The sequence below is a fragment of the Saccoglossus kowalevskii genome, chromosome 13 (genome assembly GCF_978046115.1).
Source record: "Saccoglossus kowalevskii chromosome 13, keSacKowa6.1, whole genome shotgun sequence".
NCBI lineage: Eukaryota > Metazoa > Hemichordata > Enteropneusta > Harrimaniidae > Saccoglossus > Saccoglossus kowalevskii.
The window spans coordinates 28,202,391-28,220,023 of NC_140653.1; the positions used below are offsets into that span (position 1 = coordinate 28,202,391).

Here is a 17,633-nt window from a genome sequence, read left to right on the forward strand (position 1 = left end):
AAGATATTCTAAATAGCTACAAAAATACTAGTAGCGCCGTAGTTTATATTTAGGATATTCTAAACAGCTAACTAAATAACGCCGTAGTTTATATTTAAGATATTTTAAAAGGCTACCTAAATAGCGTCGTAGTTTATAATTAAGATATTCTAAATAGCTAAGTAAATAGCGCCGTAGTTTATATTTAAGATATTCTAAACAGCTAAATAAATAGCGACGTAGTTTATAATTTAGATATTCTAAATAGCTACCAAAATGGCGCCCTACTTTATAATTAAGATATTCTAAATAGCTAAATAAATAGCGCCGTAGTTTATATTTAAGATATTCTAAATAGCTACCTAAATAACGTCGTAGTTTATAATTGAGATATTCTAAATAGCTACCTAAATATCGCCGTAGTTTATAATTTACATATTCTAACTAGCTATTTTATTGAATGATTTCGTAGTTGGTAAGTGCGTGTGATGCGGTGCGTGAATACCTTTTAGTGGGTCTGTATATGAAGACATTTTTACACCAAATGTCAATAATGGTGGGTGTAAGTCTATGCAGACAGGGCGAACATAATTCCCGTTATGAGTGATTATAAATTCATTCTTTGCATTTTTTGTTTCGTGCAAAATGCGTAGAATATATCTAAAAATTTCCAACGTCACTTCAAACTTTTTCGTTTTTTCATCATTAGATGGTATCATTTTCACTCAAACATTCCAACAACACCGAGAATCATCATGATATTCAGATACGCAAAAAGAAATGAGAGTAGGGTTTTCATACAGTGCAATATGTAACAATACCTGTCTGAGCCGTGACTCCTCTGCAGAATCAACTTTGAGCATTTAAAGGATTTGACAAGAGCGCCAACTAGAGGCGATGTCACTGTTAATAAAATGGTTTCACCGCAAAGGGTATTGAGTGAAGGTCAACGTGATCTCCACCATTGTGCGATTGACTGCACCAAACAGAATTTATAGGACAACTTTCAGTCAAAATTAAGGAATATCTTTGAGAAAGGTAAGTGTTACATGTCTGCTATAATAGTATACTCGACAGACATTCATGTTTTCTGAGTTATTGATCTCGTGAAATGACAAATAATGCGTACGAACTGATGGCGTGTGTTGTCCTAGCGGCGTGTAATCGAAACCCACGAGACCATTGCCATGCTTTGTTGCACTGGTGTAGAATAATATGACAGAACCCAACACTCTCCTCGTGGCTTTCGTTGCGTATGGAAATTATTTTCACGAGTGATGCGGTGTATCCTGCGGCCGTACTCTCACGAGCGAAGCGAATACACTGCATCTCGCATCTTTCGTTGGGTATTGAAGTTATTTTCACGAGTGATGCGGTGTATCCTGCGGCCATACTTTCACAGCGAAGCTCGTGAAAGTACAGCAGAATACACCGCATCTCGAGTGAAAATAAATTACATACGCAACGAAAGCCACAAGGAAGGTATGGGGTTCTGTTATTATTACATATGTTCTATATTTGAATATTTCATATTAAAGAAAGATCGTGCAACAAGCAGGGATGGAAATTAGGTCGGGGAGCCGCATTGCCCATTAATATGTTCCGAGATAGTGTTACGCCCTTGCAATACGTGTCAGTGTAGAACGCATGTCACTTGTCTTTGTGAAAATTAAATGATCAGACGTCTAATCCGAGTCACCGTTCGAATAAATAACTCTTGGGCGTTTTATACTTAGTTGGGGCCAGGACAGAACCAGAACTTGAACTGGACGACTATGATACACAGTTTACGTTGAAGTTAAAAGTTCCATCACATAATTGTGCATTGACAAACATGCCGTGCAACTGCGGTACTCCACTGACGGGTTGACTTTAGTTTGGGACATTGCTTGCTGGTCGTGGATTGAATGAGCCTTGGTTACCGGTTAAAATGTTATTTATTTGGCGTTGGTAATCTTTATTTGGAACTGAGTAACGCCGCAACGTCGCCAGCAGAAACCTCCTGGTATGTCGATGTTGATGGTTGCGGCTCCATAGTAATCGCTGATTTTACTGCGGGTGGATTTTTCGCGAGCCCTTCAAGGTTTATAAAACTCAGTTTCCAGGTGGTCAACATACATTAAGTTCTCCCAATCGTAGTTTTCCATGTGATACACCTAATATGCCAACAATATTGCTGAACAATTTAATCCGCCGACGGATAAAAATAACAAAATAAAAATAGTTCGGTAGCCAATGGATATACCATGTTTATTTGCATATCGACCGTGAAAATACCGAAAACATTATTGCATGGGTGATGTCGCGCGCAGTTATCTAACATGCAACATTTTACTTTCTTTATGATGTGTTCTAAGTTAGTTTGTAACTTCAGACATTGTTTTGATAACCACGAGTTGAACCCTGAGAAACTATATTGGTTTCTGTAGCAACTGTGACGCTATCTCCAAACGTTCACTACATTGTTTCCTATTGCGTTCTCAGGATACTTTGTCTGCTTACCCCCGAAATTCCCACTAAAGTTCTGTCTCGTGTTAGTCGCGTGTCATTCCTAATATGGAACGACAGTTTTGCGTTTCGTTTGTATGCGCCAATCATTAGCGTTGTTTTATTTTCCGAACGTTTTTCGCATGATATATTCTAGAGTACCAACACGTGTTTGGCACTTCCCCGATTAGTTGTCACCAATACAAATGCCGCTCTAACGTTAACAACTACACTAACCAGGCAAAGCGCTGTCGTGAGAAGCCCGATTCAGACCGTCGCTGTAATTCCTCCTATGGTAGCTTCGCAACTTGATGCTTGTTACGCACACCCTCCTTTTTATGCTCTCTACGATGTCAACTCCTCATGAAACTATTATTTAACAATCCATATTTTATATCAAGTAGTATTCGCTGTACAACGTATTGATGTTCATGCTGAGTATAAATAAACAAGTTTGAATTATACCTCACGTCTGTTCAACTCACGAAAACACTACGCTATCAATGTCCGATTAATAACAATTCTGCATGTTTAGTCAGTTCGTTTTATGTGAAAAAAAGAACACCTTAACGCCTAGTTTTGCAGGTGATATGCAAATTTGTTTTAGTAAAAATAACTGACTACCTATAATTACTATTACTGTTGTTCAAATTTCAATTTCCTTGGCAAGTATATTCATGTACCCCAAGGGAAAAATATCGTACTTCTAAATATTGTTTATTTTTGCTATGTTTCGAAAAACAGTACTCCTAAAGGGACTACTTTGTTTGCTTTCAGACCTATTTTGCATATGGGGTGTGGAAATACCGATTTTGATTTCAGGGACAAATCAAAATGAACTGCAGAGCATATGTAATAAGTGGTGGTATTTTCATGGTAGAACGTTATTTTTTAATCAACACATTTACTACGTTAAATACTTCAGTTATAATAATACATTGACTAAAAGCTCAGGCACAATTCCAACGTTCCTACAACAGATTGGTAATGCTATAATTTATATATGCCCTTCAATGAGGGTCGTTATATAGGAATTGGTATATACAAAGATCCTTAAGATATTACCAATAAGGTTGAAAAAATAACTTGACAATTTAATGATAATAATTGTAATAAATCCTAGCTTGTTAAACAGGATGATCATACAGTCGGTCGGTTCACGCAAACATAGCCGTGTGGTTAAATCTATGTCAAGGCGTGACAATCGAGGGAGCCATTATTCAACTCTCACAAAATCACAATAAAACATGGAAGTGGTCGCATATTACCTCGTGACAAAACCACCTAATACAAACGGCAAGGTTCGAATCACGTCGTGGCGTGGTACACTATTGTGTCATCGAAATATAATTGGCTTTTAAGGGCAGTGAGTTTGAATTACGCTCACACTACAGTAAAAAACGTAAATCAAATAAGTTGAAACAAAGAAACCTCTCAAAATGCCACTATACAAAACTAAATCAATAAATAATGAAATAAAATACAAATTAAACTGACCGTTGCACATTTTGTTCAACAGTTACCAGATTGTGACAAGAAAGAAAGAGAAGAACCAGTCAATGGTAAGTTTTGCTAGATATTAAAGTTTCACGATGGTGTGCCCTGTATTTCAAAAACAATTATTATATAGTTCTTGGTTGTTAATTGAGGGTACGAAATTTTTTTAGAAAGTCACACTTGTATTAGTGGAAATAAATGATTTTTTAAACGCGACTTGTTTTCACCTAAATAAGTCACGAATATTCCTTGAGGCATTTATTCTCCCAATTTAAGGATGAGACCCAGGTTCGTAGGCGATTATATTCAAACCTGTATTTCACAGTGAAGATGGCATATGACTACCTACATGTTATACATTTTTAGTTAGCTCTGTGTGTGAATTGTGTGAAAATGTTATATTTATTTCCCAAACGAGTGAAGTGTATGCGTGTTTCTTCCGAAAATAGGCTTTTTTGAGTTGTTTTCACTCAAAACACGGAAAACATACTGAGGTTACAGACATCCTGTCTATTGTTAAAAACTGATCAGCAGACTGGGAATCGGACCGTGTCCGAACAGTACAATGCGAGCCTTTGTTTTCTTGAAATGGGAGTCAAAAGTGAAAACTTTTTAACTTCTGAATAAATTACCATTTGATTTTATTCGACTCCAGGTTTCTGTCGTTTTAATAAGTTCATCGAATAATGCGATACAGTTATTGGTATACTAGTTGAGAATCTTCTGTAAAAAAAGAACTGTTCCATTGATCTTGTGTCTGTCAGACGTCTATTAAAGTAAAGCGCGTAGTGCCAAAATGAAAGGCTCGAAAACAGCAAATTTGCATAAAAGTAATTTATTGTTTTTCTACTCGACTAGAAACCTATTTGAAACGATAATTTTTGTATGGTATTATGCTTGGATAATACTCGTATTTTTGACGTCCCGATCGACGAAAATAATGATACAACGACGGATATTTTTTGGGAAAATGCAACGAAGTTTTGGAAACCACTCGGTAAAATGGCGTTACTTGTTTACTGAGCAAACATGGGAGGACAATGATTTAATCTTATCAGAAAAATAAACGCAAAGTGTAATGAATCTGTGGGATAAGGTCATAAGCCATGTTAGTCTTGTTAGCGTGATAAAATAATTCCTAACATAGCTCCATCCGGAAGTTCTATCTAGTCTTTAGTCCTGTCGCGTCCGGTTGGTCGCGTCCGTTAGGAGTGAAAACAGTTGTTGTTGCCGCAGCACTAACCACTCACGTGAGCTGTCTAAACTACGAATATATTACACAAAACGATTTGTACTTAGAAAAGACGTGGATTTCGAGTCGTGTAATATCTTGGACGGCATTGCTGCTTCGTCAAAACACAGTCCTTCAAGAAAGTGGGACTGTGGTCCAAAGCGTCATCGTGTCAATGGTCAGCCCGAATCAGAGTCAGAACTCAAGAAAGCATCTTGGTCGTCATACATGAACCAGTATCAGACAATTTTAGGTCGAACTGCATCTCCGCATTTATGCGTTTTTTTGTTTTGTTTTTGAATTTTTTACGATATAAACGTGTTAGCACTGGCGGCAGCCATGTTGCTGATGTAATTACTGAGTGGAGCACACGCATAACTTTCATTGAGAAGGGGGCAGTGATTTGCATAATCGTCTGTCAATCTATTTTAATTAGCCTCGTCATAAAGCCTGTATAAAAACAATGACACTCGTAGCTGTTTATCGTCGCATTTTTATTAATATTTGACACTTTTCTAAGTACCAAATTAACTATTTTGTTTTATTAGTGTGAAGACAACCTTGCAACATTTGAAAATATGTAAAAAAAAATGTCCACAAATATTTCACGAACCTGGGACTCACCCTTAAAACCTTGTAATGGTAGAAATTAATTAAATGAAAGATGTTCGCACCAAAATAAGTCACAAATATTATCCTAGCCTCTGTAGCAACGCATAGAAAACTAGCATTATATTCTAGCTCGAGAGGCTACTCTGATATTACACAATATATTTACATACCATCTACATTGTATCTACATGTAGCTATTATGCTAGGCACTGTAGAGACACATTAATAGATAGCATTTCCGCTAGATTGCATCTACATTTACCTATGGGTAAAATACCTGCTGGAGACTGTGCTATAACAATGACTTGGGTCCATCACTCAAATTTCTAAACTCTTTGTAGTTTTGATGATTCCTTTCATTGTTGTTATTCACTTGTGTAAAATCAGTGTTTTCCCGAGGCTTCAAACAATGTGGTGACACTGTCATGTTTGGTAGACAATGTCACTCTCAAAACCATTTATATGGTCTATAAACAATGACCTACGGAAGTCAGAAAGCACATAATTCAATAGCGTGGACATTCACTTGTAATTAGTCTGTCTGCCACAGGCGCTATCAAAAATAACACATTTGAAGAAAAGTGGTTTTTTTTCAATTTCGAAAATATATTGACATAAAAAATAGAAAATGTATGTTACAATGTACAGCATGCTTACGGAACTTCAGATATCACTTAGTGACCAACATCTGATTCTGGCGTTGAATGTATAACATTTTCAAGGAGTGTGGTAATTGTATTGAAGAATAATTTAAGCAAATTGTATGCTAAATATGTGGCAAATTGTCTGCAACCATACACTGCTGTTTATTACTATATATACTTAAAATGTTTTAATAACAACGTATTTGTTTATAATTTATTAACATAGATATATATTTGGGTTTGTACAGTGTACTGAATAAAGGTTTTCCAATTCAGAATCTCTTTTCGGTAAGTATAGTTCATTTCGTTAATTTTAGTACATGGAGAGTGTCATACTTTTTACTTTAATATATAAATTCTACAATATATCTACATGTAGCTAATATCTTAAAATTAACATTCTAGAAAGACTGCTCTGATATACCATAGTTTTACTTTGATACATTACATCTACATTGTATATTCATATGCATATGCATAATTTTTTTTAAGGAGGATATGTGTTTATTTTTAGCGGATTTAAAGTTCTAAGACATTGAACAGGTTCTCAAGACACTGGTTTGTGGTGACAACCTGACGGTCCATTTTGCAAGCATTGCGCATTAACATTGACCATGGAGGTAAAAGACTAAAGAAGTTACAACTGGTTTTAGCCTATTAAATTTCCTTTCTTTCCAGTCGAGTTAATCCTCCTAGCTTGTCTGTTTAAACGTCTTTTTTGAAACCCATGATCATTTCCGACGATAGCGTTCACTGTCCTCGTAGCCAAAGGCGTTTTTTTTTCTCGGTTGCTATGCGTTGTTTTACGAGAATAAGAGTAATTTTACTTGCGCGATCTATCAGTAAGTTAAGTGTTTTTTTTCGTGGAATTTTTATAGGTCATTTCAACGGCTGTTTTCGCAGGGTTGCATGAAATTGTCTCACGTTGGTGTTAGTTTAAATTGAAGCCTACTTTACGATCTTTGCAATGCTGTTAAAACTACGTCCCTACGGAGTACTCCGCGCGCATTCAGTAAAAGACGGAAACTTTAACTTTTTTAGCTCCGCTGTCGACTTTGTCGAGCGGAGCTTATCATATGAGTGATTGTCCGTCGTCCGTGTCAATGTTTTACTTTTTCGACTTCTTCTTGAAAACTGCAAGCCTGAATGCTTTGATACTTGGTGTATATGTACCCTGGGTAGACCTCTCTCAGATTTGTTCATTTTGTAATGATATCTTTAATTTTCTAATTTTGGTGAATATTTTTGTCATTTTTGGTAAAAAGTGATATTTTCGACTTCTTGTTGAAAACCGCAAGTCCAATTGCTTTGATATTACATATATAGGTACTACATGTGGACCTCTCTCAGATTTGTTCATTTTGTAATGATATCTTTAATTCTCTAATTTTGGTGAATATTTTTGTCATTTTTGGTAAAAAGTGATATTTTCGACTTCTTGTTGAAAACCGCATGTCCAATTGCTTTGATAATACATATATAGGTACTACATGTGGACCTCTCTCAAATTTGTTCATTTTGTAATGATATCTATAATTCTCAAATTTTGGTGAATATTTTTGTCATTTTTGGTAAAAAGTGATATTTTCGACTTCTTGTTGAAAACCGCATGTCCAATTGCTTTGATATTACATATATAGGTACTACATGTGGACCTCTCTCAAATTTGTTCATTTTGTAATGATATCTATAATTCTCTAATTTTGGTGAATATTTTTGTCATTTTTGGTAAAAAGTGATATTTTCGACTTCTTGTTGAAAACCGCAAGTCCAATTGCTTTGATATTACATATATAGGTACTACATGTGGACCTCTCTCAGATTTGTTCATTTTGTAATGATATCTTTAATTCTCTAATTTTGGTGAATATTTTTGTCATTTTTGGTAAAAAGTGATATTTTCGACTTCTTGTTGAAAACCGCATGTCCAATTGCTTTGATATTACATATATAGGTACTACATGTGGACCTCTCTCAAATTTGTTCATTTTGTAATGATATCTATAATTCTCAAATTTTGGTGAATATTTTTGTCATTTTTGGTAAAAAGTGATATTTTCGACTTCTTGTTGAAAACCGCAAGTCCAATTGCTTTGATATTACATATATAGGTACTACATGTGGACCTCTCTCAGATTTGTTCATTTTGTAATGATATCTTTAATTCTCTAATTTTGGTGAATATTTTTGTCATTTTTGGTAAAAAGTGATATTTTCGACTTCTTGTTGAAAACCGCATGTCCAATTGCTTTGATATTACATATATAGGTACTACATGTGGACCTCTCTCAAATTTGTTCATTTTGTAATGATATCTATAATTCTCTAATTTTGGTGAATATTTTTGTCATTTTTGGTAAAAAATGATATTTTCGACTTCTTGTTGAAAACCGCAAGTCCAATTGCTTTGATATTACATATATAGGTACTACATGTGGACCTCTCTCAGATTTGTTCATTTTCTAATGATATCTTCTGTTCTTTAATTGCTATGTGCATTGCTAACAGCGGAGCTATCTCAGCCGACAGGCTGCTTGTTTTATTGTAGTTATTGGTATTTGTTCATTTTGCAATGATATCTTTAATTCTCTAATTTTGGTGAATATTTTGTAATTTTTGTTAAAAAGTTATATTTTCGACTTCTTGTTGAAAACCGCAAGTCAAATTGCTTTGATATTACATATATAGGTACTACATGTGGACCTCTCTCAGATTTGTTCATTTTCTAATGATATCTTCTGTTCTTTAATTGCCATGTGCATTGCTAACAGTGGAGCTATCTCAGCCGACAGGCTGCTTGTTTTATTGTAGTTATCGGTATTGGAAAACATCCGGGTACATCTTTCATTATTATCCTGGCGTCGCGGTTTTGAGACAAAATATATATTCTCTTCGCTCACGACTTTTTAAATTTCATTTACTTCCGATGACTTGAAACAATCATCGTCTTCGAGAACGCGTACACAACTTAAGTTCCAGTGACGCCATTTTAAACAATGACCTTTGGCCAGACAGTTTTCGAATATTCCCGAGGGCTCTCGAAGTACATCCGTAATAGTGACATCAGAAATATCAGCTCCCGTCTGCAGTCCCTTCAAATTATGGTCAGTGTACAACAATTGAAAGTTAAGATTTCAGCGAGTCTTAGAAGGTTTATTGACGGTAAGGTCAAAGGCTTGCAACCAATCGATACAATAGGCCGGAACAAACACATTCGCCATCTTCACATCGATGTGCTTAGAATACATCAAATATTGCCAGAGCTTATCTTGTTTTTTGGGTAACTGTAGCTTCTGGCGTGACGATGTCACATACGGAATGATTACATTGTCTGAATACCGATGCATTGTTTTCCGTATTTTTTACTTGGCAAAATGATTGCCGTGCTTAGTGTGAACTGCAGTAAGGATAGCGATAATCCTTGGACGTGTCCATCACAGTGGAAGTGTAACACTAGTTTTTAATGTGTGAATTAGTAACAGGCATTGAACAATAAAGCTTATATAATTCGTCTGCAAGGAAAACGCGAATTAGACGAATGTGCTTTCACGTGAAAAATTCATTGCATGAGAATTTCCTGTCATAAAGTATGTTAATTCGATAATTTGTTGTTTGCTGCTAGATTAACAAGCAACCATTATAATCACTGAGTAAACGGCGGAAATGATCATGGAACCTTTGATTTTAAACCAGTTGTGACTCCTTCTGTTGTTTACCTCCATGCATTGACATATTCAAAATCTCTAAACATTTAACCAAGTGAATAAAGTAACCCCAATGCAGTAGCCATTTTGTAAGCATCCATGAAAAAACATAGGCATAGCATTCTTTCTAGCTGGGATGTTCAGATGCCACACAATATTCCCACTTTGGTAAATTATATTCTTGTCAGAATCCCATGGAGACTAGCAGAATAGCTATCTAACATGCTAAGCATTCGGCATACATACCAGAATATATTTGATTACAGCCAGTTAGCTAATACATATGTATGTTAGACGGCATGGAGATGCAGAGGCACTAACCTACCATCTTAATAATCTACATTTAATCTAACTAGGCTCCTAAGATGTCGCACCATACTTTCACTATGATACATTTCGTTCAGTTAGCTATTTTGCTGGAATCATTCAGCACATAATTAGCTGGTAGCTAAGATATTCATCATTTTAGCTAGGTTAATGTAATGTCGTACTGTAAATATATGTTGATGCATTTCATTATGCCTTTCAACTTTTCACTCAGTAGACACAAATGTGTTTCATTATTTTGTAGGTGAAAACTGAAATTGCTGCTAATGTATAGATGAAGAACACTTCACACAATGAAACTCAGGAAGAGTACATGTCTATTTTTTCAAGATTTCCAAAGAAGTAACAATGCTGCACTTTAACAAATAAATACAAACCCTCTATAATTAAAGTGACTGCCAATTTATCAGAAGATTACCTGCATATACACATAGCGAATTATTCTTTCAATGTCATACGGTATGCTTTATATTATTAATGAGAAAAGATAATAATTTTAGAATTGCATGATAATTCATTGACTTGAATTGTGTAATGTGATTGCTTGCTGAGTTTGTTGTTTTATTTCAAACTGCTGTCAACATCCAATAAGATTACATTCATATTGCATTCTAACTCATACACTCAGATATATTTTTATAACCTAATAGTAGAAGTAAATACATATTGTAAAATGTCTTTACATCTAGATAACAGTGAAGAAGATGACGAAATCAACATGGAGACTGATGTGCAGTCCAAGAAAAAAGTGTTTCAGTGCAAACAGTATGAGAAGTGTTTTATTTGCTCTAGCCATCTACAAAATCATATGATTGCACATACAAGGTTGAAGCCATTTCAGTGCAAACAATGTGAGAAATGCTTCACTCAGTCTAGCCATCTAAAACAGCACATGCTTACACATACAGGGTTGAAGCCATTTCAGTGCAAACAGTGTGAGAAATGCTTCACTAATTCTAGCCATCTAAAACGGCACATGCTTACACATACAGGGCTGAAACCTATTCAGTGCAAACAATGTGATAAATGCTTCACTCGGACAAGTGATCTAACAATTCACATGCGTGCACATACAGGGCTGAAACCATTTCAGTGCAAACAATGTGAGAAGTGCTTCACTCAGTCTAGCAATCTAAAACAGCACTTGCTTATACATACAGGGTTGAAGCCATTTCAGTGCAAACAGTGTGAGAAATGCTTCACTAATTCTAGCCATCTAAAACAACACATGCTTACACATACAGGGTTGAAGCCATTTCAGTGCAAACAGTGTGAGAAATGCTTCACTAATACTAGCCATCTAAAACAGCACATGCTTACACATACAGGGCTGAAACCATTTCAGTACAAACAGTGTGAGAAATGCATGACTCAGTTTAGCCATCTAAAACTGCACATGCTCACACATGCGGGGTTGAAGCCATTTCAGTGCAAACAATGCGAGAAATGCTTCACTCAGTGTAGCCATCTAAAACAGCACATGCTTACAAATACTGGGTTGAAGCCATTTCAGTGCGAACAATGTGAGAAATGCTTTACTCTGTCTAGCCATCTAAAACGTCACATGCTTACACATACAGGGTTGAAGCCATTTCAGTGCAAACAATGTGAGAAATGCTTCACTCGGTTTTGCCATCTAAAACAGCACATGCTTACACATACTGGGTTGAAACCATTTCAGTGCAAACAATGCGAGAAATGCTTCACTCAGTCTGGTAATCTAAAAAATCATATTCTTACACATACTGGGTTGAAGCCATTTCAGTGCAAACAATGCGAGAAATGCTTCACTCAGTCTAGCCATCTAAAACAGCACGTGCTTACACATTCTGGGTTGAAGCCATTTCAGTGCAAACAATGTGAGAAATGCTTCACTCTGTCTAGCCATCTAAAACGTCACATGCTTACACATACAGGGTTGAAGCCATTTCAGTGCAAACAATGTGAGAAATGCTTCACTCTGTCTAGCCATCTAAAACGTCACATGCTTACACATACAGGGTTGAAGCCATTTCAGTGCAAACAATGTGAGAAATGCTTCACTCGGTTTTGCCATCTAAAACGTCACATGCTTACACATACAGGGCTGAAACCATTTCAGTGCAAACAATGTGAGAAGTGCTTCACTCAGTTTTGCAATCTAAAACAGCACATGCTTACACATACTGGGTTGAAACCATTTCAGTGCAAACAATGCGAGAAATGCTTCACTCAGTCTGGTAATCTAAAAAATCATATTCTTACACATACTGGGTTGAAGCCATTTCAGTGCAAACAATGCGGGAAATGCTTCACTCAGTCTAGCCATCTAAAACGGCACATGCGTACACATACAGGGTTGAAGCCATTTCAGTGCAAACAATGTTACAAGGGTTTTATATATTCAAGCGGTCGAGAAGAACACGTGTGCACGCAAATTGTTCATTCCATAAAGAACGCTGATAAATTGGGAAATGAATTATTGGTTGTGTTAGAATGTTTGAAAACTGGACAGAAGTATAATACAAGCGAGATTAGTAAAGTGAGTCATGGAACAGACTCACTCAGAATGTGCTTTCTTTCTAGAAAAGAAAGGACATTGAAAAAACACGAGATTAAGTTGAGCTATGAAATAGATAATGTAGACCAAAAACTTGCAAGACGTGGGGGCACAGAAACCTTCAGACATGTGCTACTTTTCTAACTCATGGCCATATATGCAAAATGTGACCTGCACATCACGTTATCAGATTATCGTACAATGATATAGATGTATTATCTCAATAAACACATGTATTGTTTTGCTTTAATTATCTTAAGTAATTAACTTGTATAGACAGTATGAAGACATTCTCATCAAGTCACCAGCCAATTGCGATATGTAATATAATTATCATTTTTTATTATAAAATTATGTGCACATTATTACTTTATAGTATTTTTTTTAACTAAATTTGATACTGTATATTGTGTATCATTTGTATTTTTTTTAGATAGATCCAGTTATATAATTACAGCTGTCCTTGAGATTCAATAAAAACTGCATTTCCAATTGGGTACCAATAATTTACATATCTCAAGAACCACCTGTCAGATTCCAATGAAACTTGGTACATATATTTTTGTGGGATAATACCTGAACAGTTTTTACTTTACATCCGTTAATATTATTTTATTAATGTTTGCTTGATAAGTAGACAAACTTTAGCCGTTTCAATAGTATTGCGAAATTATGTTTCAGTCAAACCTGGTGTGTAGGTGCTTTGGGATAATGCTCATACCCGATTAGCTTTTTATTAATAATCACAAATTTACATAATTTAGCTGTCACGGAAGATCAATACTAAATTTTCTCCGGATATATTGATCACGCATTGGAGCTTTATTTCTCACTTTGCAAAAGAAACTGATATTCTGTTTGAACTTTACTCAAGTCACAAACACCGTGTCGCTGGTCACAAAAGATAATGTGGCGTTCTCTTGCTCAGAAATGACACGATAGGCAAAAAGAGGTAATTATCGACCGAAGATTTCATAGCTGTGAAATATTGTTCTAGGTTAACATTGTGTTTTAACATATAATAAATGGTCAGTCTATTGTAATTGGTTATTTCTGAGTGACAGTCTGTAGTTTAACATCTTTACACTGTTGTTAGAATTCTGAAAGAAATTTGGTTCATTTTGACTGTTTGTACCGTACTTTTGCAAACCTATAAACAGCCTTCGCCTAGTAAAATAACTAGTTGAAATTATTAGTTACGTCATTCAATTCACAGTCGTTTTTGAGAAGTTCGGAAATTGGTAAACTATGGTTATTATTTTGTTTGAACTTGATAAATTAGTGTGGGTCAAATGAGTACTGAACGAGCCTTGTGCTGGGTTCGCCGTTTTCACTATGGTTAGAGAAAATACCATTGGAGAGTAATCTGATTCAAGTTTTTTTTTAATTTCAAAGTGACCAAATAAAAAATGTATTGGTAAAATTGAAATAGTTTATAACGCTCGTTTCATTTGACATACACGCTAACTCTCATTGTTATCTCCGTTGGGACGGTCATTAACACTACGATGTGATACAGATTTACACATACTGGGGAGCTTTTCACTGTATTCATGGATTTTAATTAGTATAATACACTTGAAACGCCCGTTAAATGATTTCGGACTGTATAGACGCAAGTTCAAAAACGATATATACTCTATGCTACTAACATTATTGAAGGGGAATTGAGAGGTTCTGGACAACTGCATGGATACAGGTGGATGCACGAGAAATGCGTCAAACATGGAATTGTTATTGACTGTAAAACGGGAAAACTTCTCCTTCTTATTCTTGATCCAGAGGTGGTAAATCGCCGTCACAGAAGACTCCTAAGACGTCAGCAATATTGCTCATCTAGTCTGAAATACATATGGCACGTATACTGATACGATCAATTGAAACACCATGGGATAGCCATGCATGGGGCAGTTAACGGATATTCATGGTACATCACGTGAATGGCACATACAACGAGCAATGATCCCAGAATGGTTGCTGGCTAATACATGTATGCAGGGATAAAAAATGAAGGATGCCCGAGGGTAGACCGGGACAGAAAATGGGCATGTAGAACAGATGCAGATATTCCTACGACGAAATGATAATGATTCGCCGTACTGCTTTTATGTATGATACTAGTACAAGTAATCAACGTACAGAATTCTTCTTGGGCATTCTCCGCCACAAAAACGCACAATTTTAGATAAATTTGTTCTAAAAATCAAAGATGACGTGTATTTTTACGGCAAATATTTAGATAAAAACCTTAGACACTTTTGTTATTTGAATATGATACAGGCAAAATTTTCTTACAAAGCTCTTTTCATATTTATGTATGGTTTACTTGTAAGCATTTTCAAATAATTACATGACATATATAATCATAAGTCTGATCAAATAACATGATCTATTTCAAGAGGCTGGCGTTGTTGTTTTAACGTTTTAAAACAAATCGTATAAACTCGTTCATGAGAATCAATCGAAATTTATCGAAAGAATACTGCTGGCATGGCTCCAAAGAAGTGCATAATTTGTAATCAGTGTTTGCAACACAAATGAGTTTAAAATTGAATAGAACGTACATATAAAAACTAGGTACAGTATTTTGATCTAGCTAAAATGTCCGTTACTTTATGAAATATATTCATCCATGATACAAGTATCAATACAAGACAAGTTTATGAATTCTCGTTGCTGTAGCTTCAATATTTAAAGAAATATGTTTATTTCCTTGTACTTGATACGTATATTGATAATACTGCTTTCATGTTTCATTTTTTTTTCGTTTCTAAAAAAAGAACCTAACGAAGTTTTTCGGGTATGGAATACTCTCAGAATTTGACCTTAACGAAATCCTGTCGTACCAGCAGGCCGTCTGATTATGTTGTAAAAAAAAACAGCTTGTGGACAACAAATTATAGTGTTCGCATTTCAACGGGGAAAATACAAGTTTGGTTAGCAGAGTGTACACTCAAACGAAATTATCCACGAAGATATTTTTTAGCTCTGCCGTATTCTGGTGACAGAAAATTATTGGTCCCCACCCCGAGACTCATACGCCTCGGCCGACCTTACGTGTCTTTGCGGAACGATCTAAACAACTGAATGTGTTTCTAATTTGCAATGATGTGATTAAGCAAACATATAGTTTAAAGTTCGGACCAGACATGTCAGACGAGTTACATATAGGATTTGTACTGTATGAACGGTTACTAGGAAAATAATAACAATCTTTAAAGAGATATGATTGTATTTTGTACGCACGTTTCAGATAAACTTTTGTACATAGTTTTAATTGCGAATTTATCTAGAATAATTTTACTGAAAAACACTATATTTTAGGCAAAATGGCAAAGTCTACGTAGTAATAAAAAGTTTTGTAAATCTCAAGTGTTAAATTTTGCTTAAAGGTACTCCAATGAGCGAAGAACAACAATTAAAAAATAAAAATATTAAGTAATTTTATCACTTTTGTCAGTTGTACTAATCTGTGTAATTTCGCCATCAGTATAGTTTACTGATATCATTTGATAACTTCTAATGTAAATATAAACATATCGTTATCTGCGGTATATGCTATGATTTAAACAGATCTAGAGATTGTTCTATATCAAAACTTTTAAGGTTTATATTCATAAACATAAACACTGTGTACGTAAAATGTGGCTTTACTAGATTTAGTCACGTGGTAATAATGACAGGCAATAATTAGGCTCCCACGTTGTGTTTTTTCTCCAATATAAAAACCTATGTCTGGGAAATACTTCCAAATAGTCTCCCTGCCACAATAACATCTTTTACAAAGCTCTTAAATAATATTTATATTCGTATTCACACGATTTAACACGTAATTACAATTAAATGAATTTGCACATTTCATTGAAACAAATATAAATACATTCTATAGAAAGCAAATATAAACACATTCTATAGAAAGCAAATATAAACACATTCTACAGAAAGCAAAAATATAAACACATTTTATAGAAAGCAAATATAAACACATTCTATAGAAAGCAAATATAAACACATTTTATAGAAAGCAAATATAAACACATCCTATAGAAAGCAAATATAAACACATTCTATAGAAAGCAAAAATATAACGACTTCAAAAATTAGTTCTCATTTCTGTACATTTGTTTATAGCCAACTACTAAACCGATGAAGATGGATAACACATGTATTCAATTCAAAAAAGGTTCTATTATTATTTATGAGAACATGCAATGTAATAAGCTGTTTACGGTTATCATGTAAACTAAATTTCAACGACAATGCAATGCTGAATCCTGCAATACAAAATAATAAATTACAAAATAAAACGTATGAACACCAGTCAGCTGGTGTGTAGTCCAAACACAAGCGACCATTGTGTTTCTTGCATTGCCCCGGTGTAGAATAAGAGTTGCTTATAGTAACACGGGAGAGCGTCATTTTTATTGAATCAACATAATTATTACGCTCAATATTTTAATTATACTATATTTTATATTTTACACCTTTTAAAATGAAAGATATCTGTAATTGGTCTCGGTGGGACATGGCTTTGACAGCTTTGCAGATTTATCGCATTAGCAATACAGCAACACCGGCTTTGTCCAGCTTTGTACGCAAATTGTCAACTGTAG

The 17,633-nt window shown here is 35.1% G+C and overlaps 1 protein-coding gene across 1 annotated transcript; it reads left to right on the forward strand.

The window, feature by feature from the left end:
• Positions 1-895: 895 nt before the first annotated feature.
• On the forward strand, positions 896-14,063 carry LOC146735219 (uncharacterized). Its single transcript, XM_085507168.1, has 5 exons — positions 896-1,017; positions 3,986-4,028; positions 6,677-6,738; positions 10,726-10,940; positions 11,171-14,063. The coding sequence occupies exons 4-5, from the start codon at positions 10,931-10,933 to the stop codon at positions 13,162-13,164; spliced, it is 2,004 nt and encodes a 667-aa protein (XP_085363294.1). The 5' UTR covers positions 896-1,017; positions 3,986-4,028; positions 6,677-6,738; positions 10,726-10,930; the 3' UTR covers positions 13,165-14,063.
• Positions 14,064-17,633: the final 3,570 nt, after the last annotated feature.